The sequence below is a fragment of the Raphanus sativus genome, chromosome 3 (assembly GCF_000801105.2).
Source record: "Raphanus sativus cultivar WK10039 chromosome 3, ASM80110v3, whole genome shotgun sequence".
Lineage (NCBI taxonomy): Eukaryota > Viridiplantae > Streptophyta > Magnoliopsida > Brassicales > Brassicaceae > Raphanus > Raphanus sativus.
The window spans coordinates 17,487,979-17,506,708 of NC_079513.1; the positions used below are offsets into that span (position 1 = coordinate 17,487,979).

The 18,730-nt window shown below is 34.4% G+C and overlaps 2 protein-coding genes and 2 non-coding genes across 5 annotated transcripts; 2 read left to right on the forward strand and 2 right to left on the reverse strand.

Moving 5' to 3' along the window:
* Window positions 1-1,428: 1,428 nt before the first annotated feature.
* Window positions 1,429-1,518, forward strand: LOC130510352 (small nucleolar RNA SNORD96 family). Its single transcript, XR_008944023.1, has one exon. It is a non-coding gene; the product is annotated as a small nucleolar RNA SNORD96 family (small nucleolar RNA).
* A 45-nt stretch (window positions 1,519-1,563) lies between these two features.
* Window positions 1,564-1,646, forward strand: LOC130510276 (small nucleolar RNA Z221/R21b). The gene has a single exon (XR_008943954.1). It is a non-coding gene; the product is annotated as a small nucleolar RNA Z221/R21b (small nucleolar RNA).
* A 6,598-nt stretch (window positions 1,647-8,244) lies between these two features.
* LOC108846118 (ethylene-responsive transcription factor ERF038-like) lies at window positions 8,245-9,301 on the reverse strand. Its single transcript, XM_018619329.2, has one exon. The coding sequence runs from the start codon at window positions 9,080-9,082 to the stop codon at window positions 8,468-8,470; it is 615 nt and encodes a 204-aa protein (XP_018474831.1). The 5' UTR covers window positions 9,083-9,301; the 3' UTR covers window positions 8,245-8,467.
* A 4,924-nt stretch (window positions 9,302-14,225) lies between these two features.
* Window positions 14,226-17,629, reverse strand: LOC108844746 (putative peroxisomal acyl-coenzyme A oxidase 1.2). Of its 2 annotated transcripts, none has more exons than XM_018618041.2 (11): window positions 17,323-17,629; window positions 17,060-17,230; window positions 16,750-16,959; window positions 16,583-16,670; window positions 16,335-16,497; window positions 16,034-16,232; window positions 15,556-15,753; window positions 15,343-15,474; window positions 15,128-15,248; window positions 14,865-15,045; window positions 14,226-14,775 (listed from the first exon to the last, which is right to left on the reverse strand). In XM_018618041.2, the coding sequence occupies exons 1-11, from the start codon at window positions 17,458-17,460 to the stop codon at window positions 14,382-14,384; spliced, it is 1,995 nt and encodes a 664-aa protein (XP_018473543.2). In that variant the 5' UTR covers window positions 17,461-17,629; the 3' UTR covers window positions 14,226-14,381. The 2 variants fall into 2 exon arrangements, with proteins under 2 accessions (XP_018473543.2, XP_056861675.1); XM_057005695.1 differs by having other exon boundaries at window positions 17,060-17,253; window positions 17,323-17,455.
* Between the last annotated feature and the right edge of the window lie 1,101 nt (window positions 17,630-18,730).

Here is an 18,730-nt window from a genome sequence, read left to right on the forward strand (position 1 = left end):
ATAGAACCGACAAAAAGGAATCCTCATTGTGGAAGTAAAATTGCCCGTTAATAATTTTTGGAATGAACAACTGATATGAAATGGATAAAGAGATGATTTCTCTAGTAAAATGAAATATATCTCCCACATTACCAAAAGTGCGTGTGAAATGAATAATGAGACAATGCATCCGATTATGGGGTTGGTGAACGATGGAAGTGGTGTAGTGCATGCGGTTGGTTAAAAGTTAGTTCTTGTGTAATCATGGTTCTCTATTTCAGCACCGCCCTCCTGACTATTGGTGACTAACAAGACCACTAGAACAATAAATCATTGTCACTTTTTAATTATAAGCTCACCAAAGATATGCAGTTAAACACTATTTTTCTTTTCTTTGACATAAGTGAGTAAGTGTAGTGTGTCATTATCTGCGTGTTTGAATAATCACAACTATGATGTTGTTCCATCAACTTTTTCACCACAGGCTGCGAGCTTATTTGGATTGTATGAGCAAAGACCTATCACACGCATCGGGTATCAATTATGGTTTTTCTCTCAGGTTTCAAAGAAGGAAAATGAGCCATGTGTATGCAAAAGCGACTTCTTTATTATTTTCATGGACCATGAGCATCATTTCTCATCTTTTAGTCCAAGCCCAAGGCACACTGGATGAAAGATTCAACTATCATCATATGAGAGTGGTGATGAAACAACATTCACCTATATGTGATTTTCAAAAATAAATTATTGTTATGCTTTAAAATTATCAAGTGATTACAAAGTCGAAATTGCTTATAGGTTGAATAAATACATCAAAAGCTTATAATAAAGTCAAAGCCATAAAAAAAAAAGGTCAAAGCAATATTTTTCTCCTCTCCAAGACTCCAAAGGCATGTCCAGTCCGAAGGTTCAACGTGTAATCAAATCCACTCAATTAAATCAACCAAGACAATATTGGGCTGTAATTGGGCTACATTGTATCCAATATTGTCCTTTAACCGACTTAAGGCCCGTATTATTTGGACACTGAAAATCCCTAGGGCTTCCAAGTTCCAACATCTATCTACCGTATATAAAACACATTAGGAACCATCCTCTTCCTTCATCATCCTCTTCCTTCTTCAGTTCATCAGTAATCTATTCTCCCTATTAGTTTTTAGTTGTTTTGTAATTCCTTTTTCTGCTTGGTTATGATCATTGTTAGTGACGAGACTTCTCTCCAAGAAGTCTAATGCTTATAAAGGAGCAATCTGAACACTGTGATTGCATAATCCACAAGTATACGTCACAAAGTAAAAAGTGTAAACCGAGGACGTTGTAGGAGCCTAACGGCTTCTCCGTCTGAGGTAATCTCGGGCTCTCATATTCCATTGCTCTGCGTAGCGGCGTCGCTGCTTTTACCGTTTGAGCCGGCCATGAGATCTATATCATCAATTTAATTAGTGTTTAGAGCCGATGAGGAGATCAGATTATAATAAAGAACACCATCTTTCGGGACTGATTATTTTATTTGATGATACTTCTGCAATTCTGAGGCTTTTACTGTTTTTCTTATTACATTAGTGTATTGTCTTGTCGGAAGAGAGGCAGTGATGATTGAGAATTGTCATGCACCACTCTGATTTTGTGCTGATAACCATCTCTAACCCATATTTTTATCTGAGCCTCTTTTTTTTTCAGAAGATTTTGAAATTTTTGATTTTGATAAGAGGGAATAACCAAATGATGGTCATTATTAATGATTTGACCTTGATGCGGACTGTATTAACCTTTTGATGATAACTTTTGGTTTCTGATGGTTAATTCCCTTTTATGAATTTGCTTGTGGTATATTTTTCAGCATTTCGTTTTTTTTTTTGGGTGTTCTTGATAAGATTTGAAATTGACCTTCCATTGATTAATCATATTTTCGTAGCGAATGGATACTGGTGGAATCTTGTCTTTTTTTTTGTAGGTAAGGCTGGTTTATAAGGCAATGATGATGGTTAAATCGAAGCTAAATTTATCATGCGAGGGATCAAGCTATGTTTGTTTTCTAAACATTGTGATTTTGTAAGAAATGCCTACTATATTGACTTTCTGATTAGTTCTTCAGAACTTGTCACCGCTTTGCATTGTGCGTGATTATGTAATACTTGATTATGCAATCAAGATCTTGTATTTATAATGTCAACTTTTTAGAACGTGTAATAAGTTGTGTTCATTCTCGTCATCTCTTTTTTTTTCTTTTCCATACGGCTCTAAATTCTGATCGCTGTTTCAGCGCGATTTCAGTATTCGCCTCTTAGTTTGGTCTGGTAATAGCACATGCGTTTGAAATCCTCTCAACTCGTAGAGTTTTGACGCATGTGCACTCAGCTTATCTTCCTTAGACGGTTTGTCCCTTGTTTGAATCCCTAGTCCACCCTATTTTCTCTTTGCACCCCCAGTGTTTATGTAAATTGTATTTTCACATCTTATCTTATAAAATTATTCACCTGAGCCCATTTTCTTATTGTTCCATTAGCTCCTAAGTTAATGGGCCTTATTTATGTATTTTGATGTCGTTAATGGTCTCTACATGAACATTAGAGTTTCATATAGTTGTGACTTGAGAGACGGACATTGTGGTCTGCCTGTTATATGTTTACTACTTTCAAACTAACCAATTTCAAACTGACAATGTTCGTGTTGCAAACTGACGCTGTGTTTGCATATCACAATTGGGTGTTATGTAGAGAGTCAGGTCTGACAAAGATAGCAAAAGTGTTATATACAGAGTCAGATCTGACAATTTCTGGCCCAAAAGCAATAGAAAATTGGTCCATGATCTAATAAAACATGAAAAGTATCAAAAAGTGTACCCTGGTTGATCAAAAAAATCGTGACAAAAAAAAAGGTTGATCAAAAAAAGGATTGTTAAACCCCAAAATAAATCTCTCGTCAGTTCGAAGCCAGTGCTTGATCTGCTTAGTTCGACCCTGGTTATATACGTTATGAAAAGTTCTGTTTCGAGATACTTTTGTTTAATATATATTGATGTATATCAAACATTCATTCCTCCCTGCGATATGCTCTTAGTACTTGCTCTTGGCACATAGATATATTGATGTAGCCTAACATCGATATGTATGGGCCTTGCCTTTTAGGAAATATGACTTCTTTTAGTTGTATGGATAATTACTAATGCTTTATAGATGAGGACTATAGATTACGTAGAATCTTCGTTTCTTTCTTGTAAATAGCTAAATAGATGAGTACAACCCATCTGATGACGTCACTTGCTTTCAAGGCGAAACTTTTTTTTTTGTCGGCAAAGACGCTTGCTTTCAAAGAGCTTCACTTTCCTTCTGTGCTTCATTTCCCTTTTCCAAGTTCCGGCAGATAATTTTTCTGTCTCCTTTCTGTTTATGCTGCATTTTTTGTGTCGCATAGTCGAAAGAGGAGCTGTATTTACTGTTTACGCTCGACCGTAACTTGTACTTTTCACTTCCAGTGGTGTTTACTCTTGTTTTCAGTTTGGTCTTCTGCTGTATTTGCTTGGGCTCGTTTGTCAGCTTCTTCCTCCTCGTGTGGAGTTCCAGAGCGGGAGCCAACTGCTTATGTCGATGCCTGCTTGAGCCACTTTGGTGAAAGCTTGATTGAATGTGCCTTTTGTTATTCTCTTGATAGTCTGGTTAATCTTAGCTGTCAAGAAGCGTTTGGCAGGAAAGCTTAAATTCCGATGTCTCTTGTCCTTTAATGTTTTTATTTGTAGTTTCAAATTCACCATTGTTGGCAAACTTAGAGTTAATCCCTTAGTGTTTTTGGAGTTTTTTTAATCTTTTTTTTGCGGTTCCAAAGATTCAAAATGGCTTTCGAGCAGAATCTGGCTGCATTTCAGTTGTAACCAAAACTTCATTATTACTAATGACATTTATAATTTAGCAAAAAAAAGAAAATATTCCAACACTTGTGTACTCTTAAAACTTTATCTTTTGATCTTGCCGAAATTATCGTCAACATCAAAACCCCTTTCTTGTTTCAACGAGAGTATGAACTACATCAATAATCTATCATCTATACAAGTTATTGCTTTGATTGTTTGTTAATTAAGCTTCTCTCTTTATCATATGTTTTTTTTTTTAAAAGAGCTTTCGTATTTAAATTGCAGTGCTGAAAATAAAATTACAAGGCTGTGAGTTTTGACATCATAGAGTTTAAAGTAAAGCTTGGGAAAGAAAGATGATTGACAAAATCATATGGAGCTAGAGAATTACATCATAAATCTCTGAGCATTTGAAGAAATTGAGCGAGGAAGTAGCTCACTAAATAACTTTAGTTTTGGTCTCCGTGACGACCTCTCCCTCGAGAGCCCCGGCTTTTGCGACCTCTTACCGTATGCCATTGCATATCTTGGACTTTTTGGGATGGTTTCAACTCTCTTCCATGTCGTGATCGTTGGGCCATTTCATATTCATGAAAATAACCTGTGCAATCACCTGTGAAAGGAGTAAAAGGCAAACCTCCAAAAGTGGGTGGTGGAATTTCACCTGAAGCTTCGGGTGGGGGCGTTAAGAAAACACTCCCAGTGGCTGGAAAATCTTCCAAAGTAGTTGCATGGTCTGTATTAAGCGGAGCATCTTCAGACAAGGCTGATTTGCTAGGAGGAGTGGCTGTTACTGTTGCTTTAAAGATGGTGGCTGGAGTAGTTGGTTCTGACTCAGTAGTTGTTGGGAGGATCTCAACAAAGGATGAAGGTGAAGAGGCTAGTACTTGGCCATCAGATACTGATGTAGACTTTAAAGTAGCAACTGATGTAGTAGGTAATGCTTTCATGGCTTCAATGATTGTGGTGGAGACTGGAGTGGGTGGGACATGGACTGAACCAATATTCACAGTAGGTGAAGGAGCCATTGAAGCAGGGACATGTTCTGTAACTGATGCAACGGCAACAACATGAGTTCCTGTGACTGACGCAAGGGCAGCAACTGGAGTAGAGACTGTTGGAATAGTGGCTGAATCAATCCTTGCCACAGTAACAGAAGCAGAAATACTTGTACCATCTGAATTAACTTCAGAGACAGAAACAGAAGGGTAAACACTTGCAGAAGCAAGCAAAGCTCCCACTTGATCTGTAGATGAATTAGTAGAGTTCCTAGGCTGAGCAGATTTTTGCAGACATCTCGAGTCTTTATGGCCTAAGTGTCCATAAATACCACACAGAATTGGGATCCATGAATACTCTACATCAACCAATGATATAGTACCTCTTTTGTCATTCAAAGCGATCTTCTGCGGGAATTGTTTGTCCAATTCAACTTCCACCAAGATTTTTGCCTCACCCATTAGAGTAGGATCAAGTATAGGCATGTTTGTCAGCATTGGAGCTCCCAGGGCAGAGGCAATTCGGCTTATTCCTGAAATAAAGTATAACCTACTAGGGATATTTTTTAGAGTTACCCAGACTGGAATAGTGGATATCTTTGGAAGAGATAATGAAGCTGCATGACCCCAAGGAGTTACAAACATCAAGCAGTCATCCACATGCAATAATCTCCTCTGAAGAATCCAAGAACGTAAAGATTCATCTGGAATGTGGAACAAAAAAGAAGACTCACCTAGTTTCTTAGAAAAGATTCTGCATTTCTTACCCCAGATCCTATTAACTACAGCATTTACGAGCCCACCTGACGGAATGGAACAACGATGAAACTGTCCAATAATGTACTCTTTCTGATTTTCAGGACCATGAAGGAGAAGTTTGCTCGGGATTGTTACCATAGGAGTACCATCTTCCAGGTAGGTGGGAGATGTTGTTTTGTAGAGATTCCTGGTAGATGGGTTCATCTTCTCAGCCCAAGGGAATCGAAGATTACCATCTTCATTTACTTCAGGAGCAGGGGGCTTTGGCTTGACCAGAGCTTTGTTAGAGCATCTCCAAGGGTTAACTCTATTTTTTACTCTAAAATAGAGTGACTCTATAATAGAGATGAAATTTGCTCCAATGATACTCTATTTTAGAGTAAAAAATAAAGTGATGAACAAAGAAAAAACAATTTACTCTATATTTGGAATAAATCTATTTTTCACTCTATTATAGAGTGAGAAATAGAGTACCATTGGAGCATTTTTTACTCTAAACTCTAATTTAGAGTAAAAAATAGAGTGGAGTTGGAGATGCTCTTAGTAACTCTAATTGCCAATTGAGGGGTTCTAGTATGTTTGTTTGCAGAGCGACTTTGGCTAACAGAAAGAGAAGGCAAGTGAGATGGGGATGATAGTTCTAGAGGAAGATTTGATCCAGCTTCAGGCAGAACATCAACCGCTGATGGAGAGGATGGATAAATCCTTAAAGGTTTTGCTCATGCTCCTAGAGAAGGGGAAGAGGATACATCAGAATTTTGAATATTTTCTGTAGTAGAAGAACCCTCAACAGTGATTAGGTTTTGCACGATGATTGTATCAACATGAACAGCTGAGGCAGTAGAGACTTCATTAACATCTTCTCCTCCTGCATCTTTGTAGTTCTCAACTTGAGTCACACTTTCCACAAGAGCATCAATCTTTGGAGGTTCTAATCCGACCAAACCTTTAACATCTGGGTTTTGGCCTGAGTTTTGGTTTGATAGAGACTTTACGTCAGTAGCAACAAACCAGTCGAAGAAGAACGGCGGAGTACGGTGAACATTAGGCCATTTTCAGGTTTTTCAATTAGATCTAGGGGTTGGAAAGAAGAAGCCATTGAAATGAGATTGAGAAATAAGAGCAAAATAGAAGTTCGAGTTTGAGAGGGGGAGTCCACCGGAACAATATCACGCCGGCGGAGCAGAGGCGACGACTCACGAACGGCTGAGCCGCCGAGAGGAAATCGAAAGTTTAGTTTTTTTTTCTTTTTGATAAATGTTCACTTTAAAAAGAACTTCACAATAATTTTAGAACAATTCTCTCAAATAATACTTTTAAAATTTTATCATAAAAATAGCACTAAAAATATAAAATGATTGAAAATTTTAATATTTATTTTTTATTTTTAAAAATTTAAACACATTCCTAAGACTTCATCCCTTATTTGTGACAAAATTTTGGTTTGATGCTATCCTGATTTTTTTCTCATAATCTTATAACTTGTTTTGTGTTTATTGTTTGGTTCTACCGTAAATAATACTCCATTTATTACAAAAAGATTTATGTTTTACAAAAAAATGTTTATTTTGTAAAGAAATAACACATTGTTAGGGAGATTATATATGATTTGATAAAAAAAATATATATATCTACAGCTAGACGTTTTGTGTTTGCATTTACATTTTTGCATAACTTTTTTTCTTTCTTAATAGATGCAAAAACAACAAATCTTTGTTCAAATAAAAAAAAAACAATTCGTGATGGTTATTTTAAAAATTTATCATTTGGTTTCAGAAATAGTTTTCATTTTTCCAATATGGTTATACTCACTGTGACACTGTCTAGTGTCTATGATAGATGTTCTAAATGAAGAAAAAAATAATATTCTATATTAGTAGTATTATTAAATATAGAGACGTGGCTAATAAAAACAAAAAAATAGCTTTTTAATGAGAATCAGTTCCAAAAAAGGACATTAAAGACATCACACGCATTAAAATAAAATGGTCCAGTGGATCATTTCATTTCCAACTTTATAAGGGCCAAAATCTCACAGAAAAAGAAGAGAATAGCGAATCAATTTGGAAACTGGAAAATGACAGAAATATTGAATAAAGGAATTCAGTAGAAAAAAATAACAAAATAGAAAATATAACAATTGACAAAAAAAAGATAACAAAATTTGTCTCTAGTGCTATACATCCTTTTCTCATTTAATTGCACTTTTTGGATGCTATTTCTAACAAATACAGTCAATTAAAACATTTTAGTGTGTGTTATTCTATTTATTCTTTAAAATATAATTAAGTGTTAATCTATTCTATTTTGGATTGAAAAATAAAATAGGGCTAATTTTTTTTTTCAAAAATAAAATTATGCTCTTATCGTTACTCGCGGTCCAACTTATATTTATATTTTACTCGCTATATACTGTAAGTCGGAGTGCAAACTTATCTCTTTGATTAGATAGATACATTAATGTTTTACAGACAGACACAAAAATCTTGATTTCGACACATATGCCAGCTTTTATATTGGAGGAAAAAAGCAATGTCAGACCTAAAAGTAAATGTAGTGGTCAGAAACATACATCTGAAAAACCTTAGGGGAAATAAACAGTTGTAGGAAACAACATGCCTACCCACAAGAAGACTCCAGTCCATCCAACATGAATGGGTCTTTGTTACAAAACAAATAACATTTATAACTTGTACATATCGCGCATACATTTTCCCACGTAAAAGTTGTACAAAAAATAAAAATAAAAAATAAAAGAGAGAAAACAAAATAAAATCGATCATAAAACGTTACAATTTAAATCAACAGGTGATTTCTTTTTTCTCAAAAAGTTTTCACATGACAAAAAAAAAATTGGAAACGAAGATGATACCGTCTCTGTTTACTAGTAATTTCCAGAGAAGAAGGGTTCTTCGTAAGGGAATGACTCCCAAAACCCATCGTTTTTGTGGTTCACGTCGAGCAAGAGATCAGGGAGGTCGGAGAACGCGTCGTCAGCTATTGAGGCCATAGCTGGAGACGACAGTTCCGTGCTTCCGGTAGACGGTGACGACGTCTCTACCTCCATATCAATGAAGGCTGAAGCTGCAGCCTCCGCTGCAGCGGCTTGGATGTCTTTAGGGTCGGCGCTAGCCGGTCTAGGGAGGTGGTAGGCTAGCTCCGGGAAGTTGAGATGAGCAGAGTCACCTTTTATGGCTAAAGCCGCCACGTCGTGAGCACGAGCAGCCATCTCAGCCGTGGGGAAGGTACCGAGCCAGATTCTTGATTTCTTCTTTGGCTCTCTGATCTCGGAGACCCATTTTCCCCATTGTCTCATTCTCACCCCCCTAAAACTTTGATGCTTTGAAACATTGATCTTTTCATCATCAAAATCTTCTTTGACTCTTTTCTTCTTCTTGATATTATCATTATTATTATTCAGTACTCTCCCCATGCCCTTCGCCTGAGACCTTCTCCGGCAGTCATCAAGATGTGATTCCAAAGAAGAAGAGTGATCCATCAAATGTAATGAAAGAAGGGCTAGTTTGGTGGGAAGATGTTTAGAGGGGGAAAGATATTTTGTGTTTGTGGTTTAGTTTGAGAGTAGAAAAAAGACTGAGAAGAATAGGTGGATGTGGTTGGTTATTATATACATCCAAATTAGAAAGCATAGTTTCTTTTTGTAGGCTATACCTAAAATATATGTATAAGTATTCAATACACATTTGGATTTTCAATCTATATACAAATGAAAAAAACACAATTTCTCTATATATATGTAGATACCGCGTAACTTATACAACATTCATATGCTTTGGAACCATTATATGTGAGTTAGAAACAAAAGAATAATATATAAAATGCTCCACTAATTTAATCTATAAACATTTTTAGCCATAAAATTAAAAGAAGTAACCAAAAAACAGTGCATTTGGAATTAGTTAAGAGATCAATGGTTAAGATAACAATATGATAAGAGATGGTAATTGGTGGTGGCAATGATACAAACTAGCTAGGATAACTCCAAGTATTATAAGTTTAGAATGATAACTAATTTATGATGAACTTGGCCATCATTTGTTGGTGATTTCATTTAAGAACTTATCCTCACAGCTCGGCGTTTGTCATTTACTGGGCACCTAACTAATGGATTATTTAAACAATGCATTTACGCTTGCATTGTCCCATCCCATGTCATGTATTAGACTTATTCTTGGGTTCACCCCCTAGGGTGAACCTTTAGATTCACCAACCAATAATCTTTAAGTATTTGATATTTGATATCTTTTAAAAAAAGAAACATAATTGAATTTTCAAATTAGATTAAAATAAAAAAAATATTAAATACATAAAAAAAAAATAGTTAAAAAAAAAAAAATTAATATTATTAAGCCTTCACTAAAATACTAAATTATATACCCTAAATCCTAAAACATATACCCTAAATCCTAAACCCAAAATTTTTAGGGTTTACTGTTTTTATGATTTAGGTTTTAATATTTATGATTTAGGGTTTAAGATTTATCAAAATCATGAATTATCCAAGGGTTCGGGGTTTACCCAAGGGTTTAGGGTTTAGTGATTAGGATTTAGGGTTTAGTGTTTTATGATTTAGTTTTTAATATATGTGATTTAGGGTTTAGGATTTATAAAAAGGTTTAGGTTTATCTAAAATTTTTGGGTTTAGGATTTACCTAAGATTTTAGGGTTTAGGATTTAGGGTATAGGGTTTAATATTTTACTAAAAGCTTAATAATATTAATTTATTTATTTTTGTAACTATTACTATTTTTTATGTATTTATATTTTTTATTTTTAAAATACAATATAGTTTAGAAATTAAATTTTGTTTCATTTTTTAAAAGATGTCAAATATCAAATACTCAAATACTATTGGTTGGTGAACCTTGAGGTTCACCCTAGGGGGTGAACCTAAGAATAACTCCATGTATTATACTATAGCAACGTACATGCATGTATAGATAACAGATGTCACATGTCTATGCATGTATATGTATGGACATCTCGAAGGAGTCAAGTCAAACATCGTTTTCGTCTCTGGACTATTGGGTTAAACAAGATTAATATAAGCGCTGTCAAAAGTAATTTTTATTAGGGTATCGTCGTAGCACTTTAGTCTTTCACCACCAACCAACTAACATTTTCTAAAATGAAATTAATACGAGTGAGTTGCTCAAAAAGAAAAGAAATTAATACGAGTGCATATTTGTTTGTTTATTTTCAAACAGAAAATCATGAATCCTCGGTCCATTCCACACAGAAAAATCATACAGTTTCAAATCCTTTCACAAATTACGTGCATCATCACCAACGTGGATTAATTCTCAACGTTGATTCAATCGTATTCATAACCCATGCCATAATCATCGAATTAACAATTTTTCATTGTTTGATCTCTTCAGCCAACATTGTTTTTTCAAAGTACTATATATGGACGAACAGAGTTTTTTTATTTTATAAGGCATTGCACAGAGGGTTTTGCCTAAATCTTCATAGTTATTTTATTTCCCTTCGGTTTCTAACCTATACTAGATTTTGACCCGCACGCCCGTGCGGGTATATATTTTTCTAAAAGATGTTATTTTTCATGTCAATATTAGAGCTGGGAAAAAAATCCGAATCTAAAAAATTGAACTGATTCCGATCCAAAAGGGAAATACAAAACCCAAACCGAAATTGATTAAATATCAAAATTTTGGTATTTAGAGAACTGAAACCGAATCCGATCCGAATCGAAATATTTCAGATATCTGAATGTATTCGAAATATATATATATATATATTATTTTTAGACTTAATGTATATAAAAACATCCAGAATATATATGGTACTTATAAGTTGGTTTAAATAATTGAATATATATATATATATATAAATAGTCAAATGTAAATATCTAAAATAGTTAAAATATACTCAAATGACCAAAAATACTTAAATAGTTATTAATTCTCCATCTAAATATTTAAATCAAAAAAAATTATATGTTAAGTTCACATATTCTGATATATGCTATTCAAATTTATATGTAATATATTATTTTGTTTATATATTTTTAGAAATTTAAAGTATATAATGAATTTAAATGGGTTATCCAAACCTGAACAAACCCGCAAAGATCCAAATCGAATCCAAACCAAAATTTAGAAATATCCAAATAGGACTGAAATTTTTGACACTGAAAACCCGAAACCCAAACAGACATAAACTAAACCAAAATAGGTACCCAAATGCCCACCCCTAATTCACAATCTATTTTTTTCCTTTAAAACACATGAAACATATAATTAATAGTATTTCATATGTACTATCATATAAATTAATCACATATATTATATTTTCAATAATCACATATATTGAAAACATTTTTTAATAATGGTTATTGGAAAATATTTTAGTAAAAATAAAATTTTAAATATATTTATATTCTAAATCAACTTTAAACTATATTTTGATTTGAAATATGTTTATAAAGTTTAAATTTTGTTTTATGATTGTTTTAGACAAATGATATTTTTAGATAATTAGATTACTTCATTCTCGTATATTTTAAAGTTGACATAAATAGATAGTTTCTCATAATATAATAGATTTATAATTTTTTAATAACATAAATTCATTTTTTTCTTTATATACTGATATTTATGTTTTCAAACAATATTATATCCTTTTATACTGATATTTATGTTTCCAAACAAACCTATCTTTTTAAACTGATATTAGTGTTTTCAAACAAACATATTTTTTTTAAACTGCTATCTAAATTTCCAAACAAACATTTTTTAAAAAATGTTATCTATGTTTCCAAACACAAACCAAACCTAATTTGTACCTTTGTTTTAATAATATAGATTCTATTTATTGTATACAACCAAAAAGGTGTTAGTCATTTGTACGTAAAAAGTGAATGATTATAAAAGCCAAAACCGGTTGATTACCTTTTTTGATCAAAACCGGTTGGTTACTTTAACCGAATGATTTAAATACATAAAGACCAAAACATGACCATATATGTAATGTACGGAGGTCATCAATATCGTAAGTTATATTTGCGTATCATGCTCAACTTGTAAGGCATCATAGTCGAAAGTGCAAATTATTCTCATAAGTCATAATTATACGTATATCATATGGATATGAAGTGCAAATATGTTTAAGTGTTAGATATGATCCAGTGACAAAAAATAAATATGATGGGCTTCAAGTCAACCATATCCAATAGCAAAGCCCTTCTCGAGATTTAATTATTTTAGGTTTAGGAGCAGTGGCATTTCCTGTAAATATTTAGAAAAAGTAATGGTTATTTTTTATGTGTACTTCAGTTTTAATAGTATAGATAGTTTCACTTTGTGGAAGTACCTTAGCCTAATAGTTAAAGTCTAAAGGCTTCTACACCTAGATTTGGGGTTCGACTCCCAGACTATACAATTTATTGCAGATTTCTCAAATTCAGATTTCAAGTCCCGGAAAGAACGCGATTGATTAGGCAACTATGAAGATTATGGAAGAAAGGATTACAAGCAACTATGCGATTATGGAAGAAATGATTACAAGAGATCTTCAACATGGTGCAAGTAAATCTGGTCATATGTGAATTTTCATAGGACGGTTCAGATGATGCAATATCATAATAAATCAGCATTAAAAAAACCTATATAGTTTCACTGTTGTAATCAAAAATTTAAATCCTAAAAAAAAGTTTTAAATCCTTTCGTTGAATGCAAGTACAGCAGCGAGGAAGCCGACATTTCTTGCATTTGTACCATCGCTCTTCCCGCATTCCGTCCGAGCCGTATGAAATTTTGGATCTATTTTCGCTTTATACCATGTCAAGATGTGAATAGAAGCTCCCATTGTATTATTTACATGACTTATATAATATATGTAGAACCTAAGAAAAACCCCAAAGTTTGAGATAACTCAGGATATACATATACAAAGAATATTTACAAATCTCTTCTCTTATATAATTCAGATGAAGAATGCATACAAATGCAACACTCTTAATCCAACTACCAATTCCATATAGATGCATGTATCAAGAAGAAGAAAGTTTCATTTATTTCAAGGACCACAAGAAAACGTATTCATGGTGGTTCAATGTTTTCTTTGTGCACCATATATAGTAGTTCAATGTTTAAAATGATTACCCTATGCATTAAAGAGAGATTTATGTCACCCCATTGCGATCAATCATATGGTTGGCCACATGCTTGAGAATTGAGATATTAATCTGCAGTCTGGTTGAATCCATCGGTTATATATTTAAAATGATTAACTAATTTAACTTACAAAAATATAAATACCTAATTTTTACAAGCATTTCAATTTTTCCAGTTATGTTAAGTGCATACATTTTTATTATTATTCATAAATAAAAATGAAAAACATTCATGTCTTACACAAAATTTCAAGATATAAACATGTTCGGCATATAACTTAAGGTGCTTTTTATATAATTTCTGATTTTATTAAGTGTAATGTGAGTTTACCTAATCTTCATGAAGAAGATTTGCCAATTTGGGAATGAAACATAAAAGAACAATTGAGGGAATTGTTCTTTGTTTTGCCAGTTTGTCTGCCACTGTGTTTGCTTCTCTTCCGGTCCATGTAAATTTGATATCATCAAACTTTTGAGCCCACCATTTGATCTCTCTCGTCCAATTATAACCACTGAAGTATAGAATGCGTTTGTTAAGGTACTTCTTTATTTTACATTAAAAAAACGTGAATAAAATCTTAAATAACCAATGCCTCTTTCAGCCGCAAATAGAATTCCAAATAACCTCGTGGCTCAGGAGTTAGAGTCTAGCTGAGCGGAGGTGCTGCTTAATCAACGGTCGGATGTATTCATGGTAGCCATCAGGGACCACTGTGTCATTGAGTGGATCTTTCAGTGCTTCCTCGAACAGCTTTGGGTAAACGTTTCCATCATAACGGCCCAGCACCGAGCCAAGATAGTGGTCTGTGTAGTCAAATGCGTCCACGAGAGCGACTGCGTTTGGTCGAACCTGAGTGTAGAGTGACCGAAGCTGGTGGTTGGCGAGTGAGGCTTGTTCAGAAGTGATGGAGTTAGTGCTTAGAAAATCCCCAAGGTGTTTGTGAATGAGATGGAGTGCATAGATATAGCATAGATTCTTTAGCTGATTCTTAACTCCTTTTCCTTTGATCTCACCCTCTAGTTTGACTATAAACCTGTAAATTTCAACTAGTTAATGAGTTTCACTTTTTGTAATAGGCTTACACTAATTGATCAAGATTAAGTGAAGAATGTTAGTACTTACTTGGAAACAACAATCAACTGGCAATGTGCAATGGCAGCCTCAACAAGATCAGCCAATAGCTCAGAGAATCCTTGTTCTTGATTCTCAAACTTGCTTAGATTGTTAGCACAAGAAACAGCCATTCTCAAAGCCCTTGCTTCAAAAGTTTCCAACACCATAGCAGGGTTTAGCCAATCCTCAGCTGCATGCTCAGCCAAGATACTTTAGAAAACAAATCAAGAATAAGATGATAAACTTATGATAAATTCTTGGACAAATCTCACCTTTTCGAATGCTTGAACGGCATTGCAAAAGATGTTTTGCTCTGCCCATATATGCAGTTGTTCCAGCAGGAGCCTTTCCAGAACCCAACTGTGAAACTGTCTTCATCAAAAATCTAGCAACCTGTTAACATAACAAATTTTAATACAATCAAAATCTATTTACAATGGCTCTATAGAGTATTATTCTAGAAAGTGAGGAAAAAACATAAGTATACCTGTAATTGCAACACTACATTGTCTCCCTCATAAGTGCAAGCAGGAACATAAACAGCAAACAGCTCAGGAAGGCCACTGCACCACAAGTAGCCATGTCCACCACATAGCTTGCGACATTCTTCAATACCATCCTGCAACCAACAAAAATACACCATTTTTCAAAATAACTTGTTTTTAATAAGTGATAAGTGGCAACAATGTCAAAAGCGTACAGAGGTTGCTGAGGTAGTCATAGACTTCAATCCTGCAGTGCATGCATGAGCTTCAGGCAACGTTGCAAAATCACTAGCCTCTAGTCTTTGTGTTACATCTGTGTACAACCATTTCAGCCACTCTCCTACAAACCGAAATGCATATGCAGATGCCAACAGAGGAAACAGCCTGTTCTGCTGAGTTTTGTAATCAATCACCTGCCCACATATAACAACATCAACAAGTGAATTTTATCAGGGCAGACGCAATTGAAAAACATCAGCCTATTATCCCCAAATTTTTAAAAATAATTTACATAAACATAAACTTCTAAATTTATAGATTTTTTTTAATTAAAGAGCTCTTACTAAATTGTTTATACCTTTCAAAATCTCAGAGCGGGCCTGATTTTAAGAACTATGAACATCTTCAATCATGGTAGACAACTTTGTCCTAATAGTTATCTACAGTGGGATTAACAGAGAGTAAGTACAGAACCTGGGTCTCAATTCCACCATTCTGTGAGCCAAACTGCCTCCTCACTGCACTGTACCTTGTAGCTATGCATACTGCTCTGGCCATCGCAATGGAAGCATTGGACACAATAGTCTGTCTCACAGACACCATAGTACCATACATCAGTTGCCTTGGAACATCTGATGGTACATATTTTCCCTCTCTTGTCACCTTTGACAGCCTGAGAGAAGACAAAAATGCAGAAACATGAATCAGTTTCTTTGTAGAGAGATGAACTATATGGTGAAATGCTTATTCACACAAGGCAAAAGAGAGAGAGGACCTCATGAGCATTTGATCTCTAGGAATACAAAACTTATCAAACATAAGAAAACCATTGTCCATTGAGTTATATGCTCCGTTTCCAAACTTCACCCCTATGTCACCAATTGTTATTCCTGGAAGAGGAGAATGATCATCCATATTGCGTAGTTGCACGATGAATCCTGAAAGAAGATGAAAGATTTAGCAATTACAATAATAATAAAAAAAAAGATAAACGAAACAAGAAACTCCTTATGGTGTGCTTACCATGGACACCGTGGTCTTTGCCATCGGTTATAAGACGAGCATAAATCACAGCATGAGTAGAAACCTTTCCCAAACCACCAGGCCACCACTATTTCAAACACACAAAACAAAGTTAAAACGCAACTGAAAGACTGTCTGAGATCAAAAGAAAAGATTGTTTTGCTTACTTTGGATGATGTTTGAGTTGGACTGTGAAGGATAAACTGGTCTGTCTGAGGATCAAAAGTAGCCGTTGTCTCAAGGCCTTGAACGTTAGAGCCATGACCAAGCTCAGTTTGAGCGTAGCAACCGATTATCTGCATCTTGTTGGCAAGAGGCAACCACTTTTGTTTCTGTTCCTCTGTCCCTTGTCCTTTTATTGCAGGCACAAACATTCTCTGGCGGCCACACAATTGTTTTGACAATCAACCAAACTCAAAACTCTGAGCATTCAGACAAAAAAAAAGAAACTGGAGTGTTTGTGTGTGTGTTTTGTACCCAGTGAAGATCCAAGAAGCCAGGTTGATCCATGAAATGTCTCAACATGAGTGACTCATCATCAGAGAGAGGAAGCTCGTTGATCAACTTCCAAGCATGAACGCTTTTCCTCAACGTGTTCTTGAACAACTCTTTCCTTGTCATTACAGCTCTGTTGCTTTTCTCAAACACCTAACATGTCATCAAGACCATAGCTGCAAAATTTACATCTAAGTTTCACCGGAACACACACACACACGCGTGTGACACACACAAACACTAACCGGATCACTGGCGACGAGGCGAGACATCCGGTTTGAGACCTCAAAAGCGTGGCGTGAACCGGCCCACACGATCTTCATGTCGTCGACGTTGAACTCTGCTTTGTTTCTTTCATTTGCAAGGTGATCATCTCCCTCCATCGTTCAGCTGTTGTTAGATTCAGAATGTGGAGAAAGAATCAAAGTTCAGAGAGAAGCCATTTAATAAGAGAGTTAAAAGCTTCACTTGCGGCTTTTGGATAGGACAAATCCGTTAAGTTACGTACCAAAAACAGAGGATTGTTTTTTTTTTCGGACAAAACAGAATGATATCCACAGAAGTAGGGAAGTGCACTGATTAGTAGTTGACCGACGGATATTAATGAGCTTTCATGTATTGGTCCTCCACTCATTTTGTAACGTTTTGAGTTATAAACGTCGAGTATAAACTTGGGCCTTTTTCTTCAGCCCATTTTTATTCTATATCTTCATTTAAAGGGATGTAAAACTCCATTTTTTTCTTTATAAAATGGAACAATTTCACAATGAACTATGGTTTACTCTACCCTTACTCTATTTTCAATAAAAAATGAAATAATAAACAAAAGTTAAATACATTATTTCATAAAAAATAATTTTGTTCTATTATAAAATGAAAGATAAAGTGGAATTGGAATATTTTTAATCTAGTTTTATTTTGAAATAAAAAATGGAGCTGAATTGGAGATATTTTTAATGAGGGTTGCATGATCCTTATGAATTTTTATTACAACTTGTATTTATAACTTATAAATTTTCAATCTAATTTTATTTTGAAGTAAAAAAATAGAGTTGAATTTTGAGATATTTTTAAAGGATTACATGATTCTTGTGAATTTTTGTTACAACTTTTTATTTTTATTTATAAATTAAAAACTGGTGAAATATTGTAAAATCAGTACAATGACCTGGTTATACATTTGCTCGGTATTAACTTAAACCCATAATTTAATTTTACTGAACGAAAAAAAATGTGGCTGGCGGATGGTTCAGCCATTAATCATACTAGACCAATACCAAATAACACGTCTCCATGTGTTGTTTTAACTTCAAATAGAAAATTTTGGATGATTTTTTTACAAGATACTAGTATAGACATGATGGTTTTTAATCCATATACCTGACTAAAGTTGATTTCCCCTAGTGGTAAATCCTCAAAAGTCACACCAATATGGAGGTGGAAAAGTAGCCAATGTCAGTAAACGAATAATGAAACTAACATGACACACAAAGAAATGTACCATTTCTATATAGTTTGAAACTGGATATATGGAGGCGATATACTGATATACATTTGGTATTGTTACTTTTTTCAGTCTCTTGAATCTAGATTTGGATTTTCAAAGTAATATTCCAACTAGTCAACCAAGTGATGGTAGTTTAATAAAGCGAC

Bases quoted from the DNA above. Each gene is read 5' to 3' on its own strand.
- LOC108846118 (XM_018619329.2), bottom strand. From the start codon at position 9,082: ATGGATCACTCTTCTTCTTTGGAATCACATCTTGATGACTGCCGGAGA.
- LOC108844746 (XM_018618041.2), bottom strand. From the start codon at position 17,460: ATGGAGGGAGATGATCACCTTGCAAATGAAAGAAACAAAGCAGAGTTC. The intron at 15,475-15,555 runs GTACGCTTTTGA...TGTTGGTTGCAG, and splicing joins TGACTACCTCAGCAACCTCT to GATGGTATTGAAGAATGTCG. The intron at 14,776-14,864 runs GTAAGTACTAAC...TGAAATTTACAG, and splicing joins CAGTTGATTGTTGTTTCCAA to GTTTATAGTCAAACTAGAGG.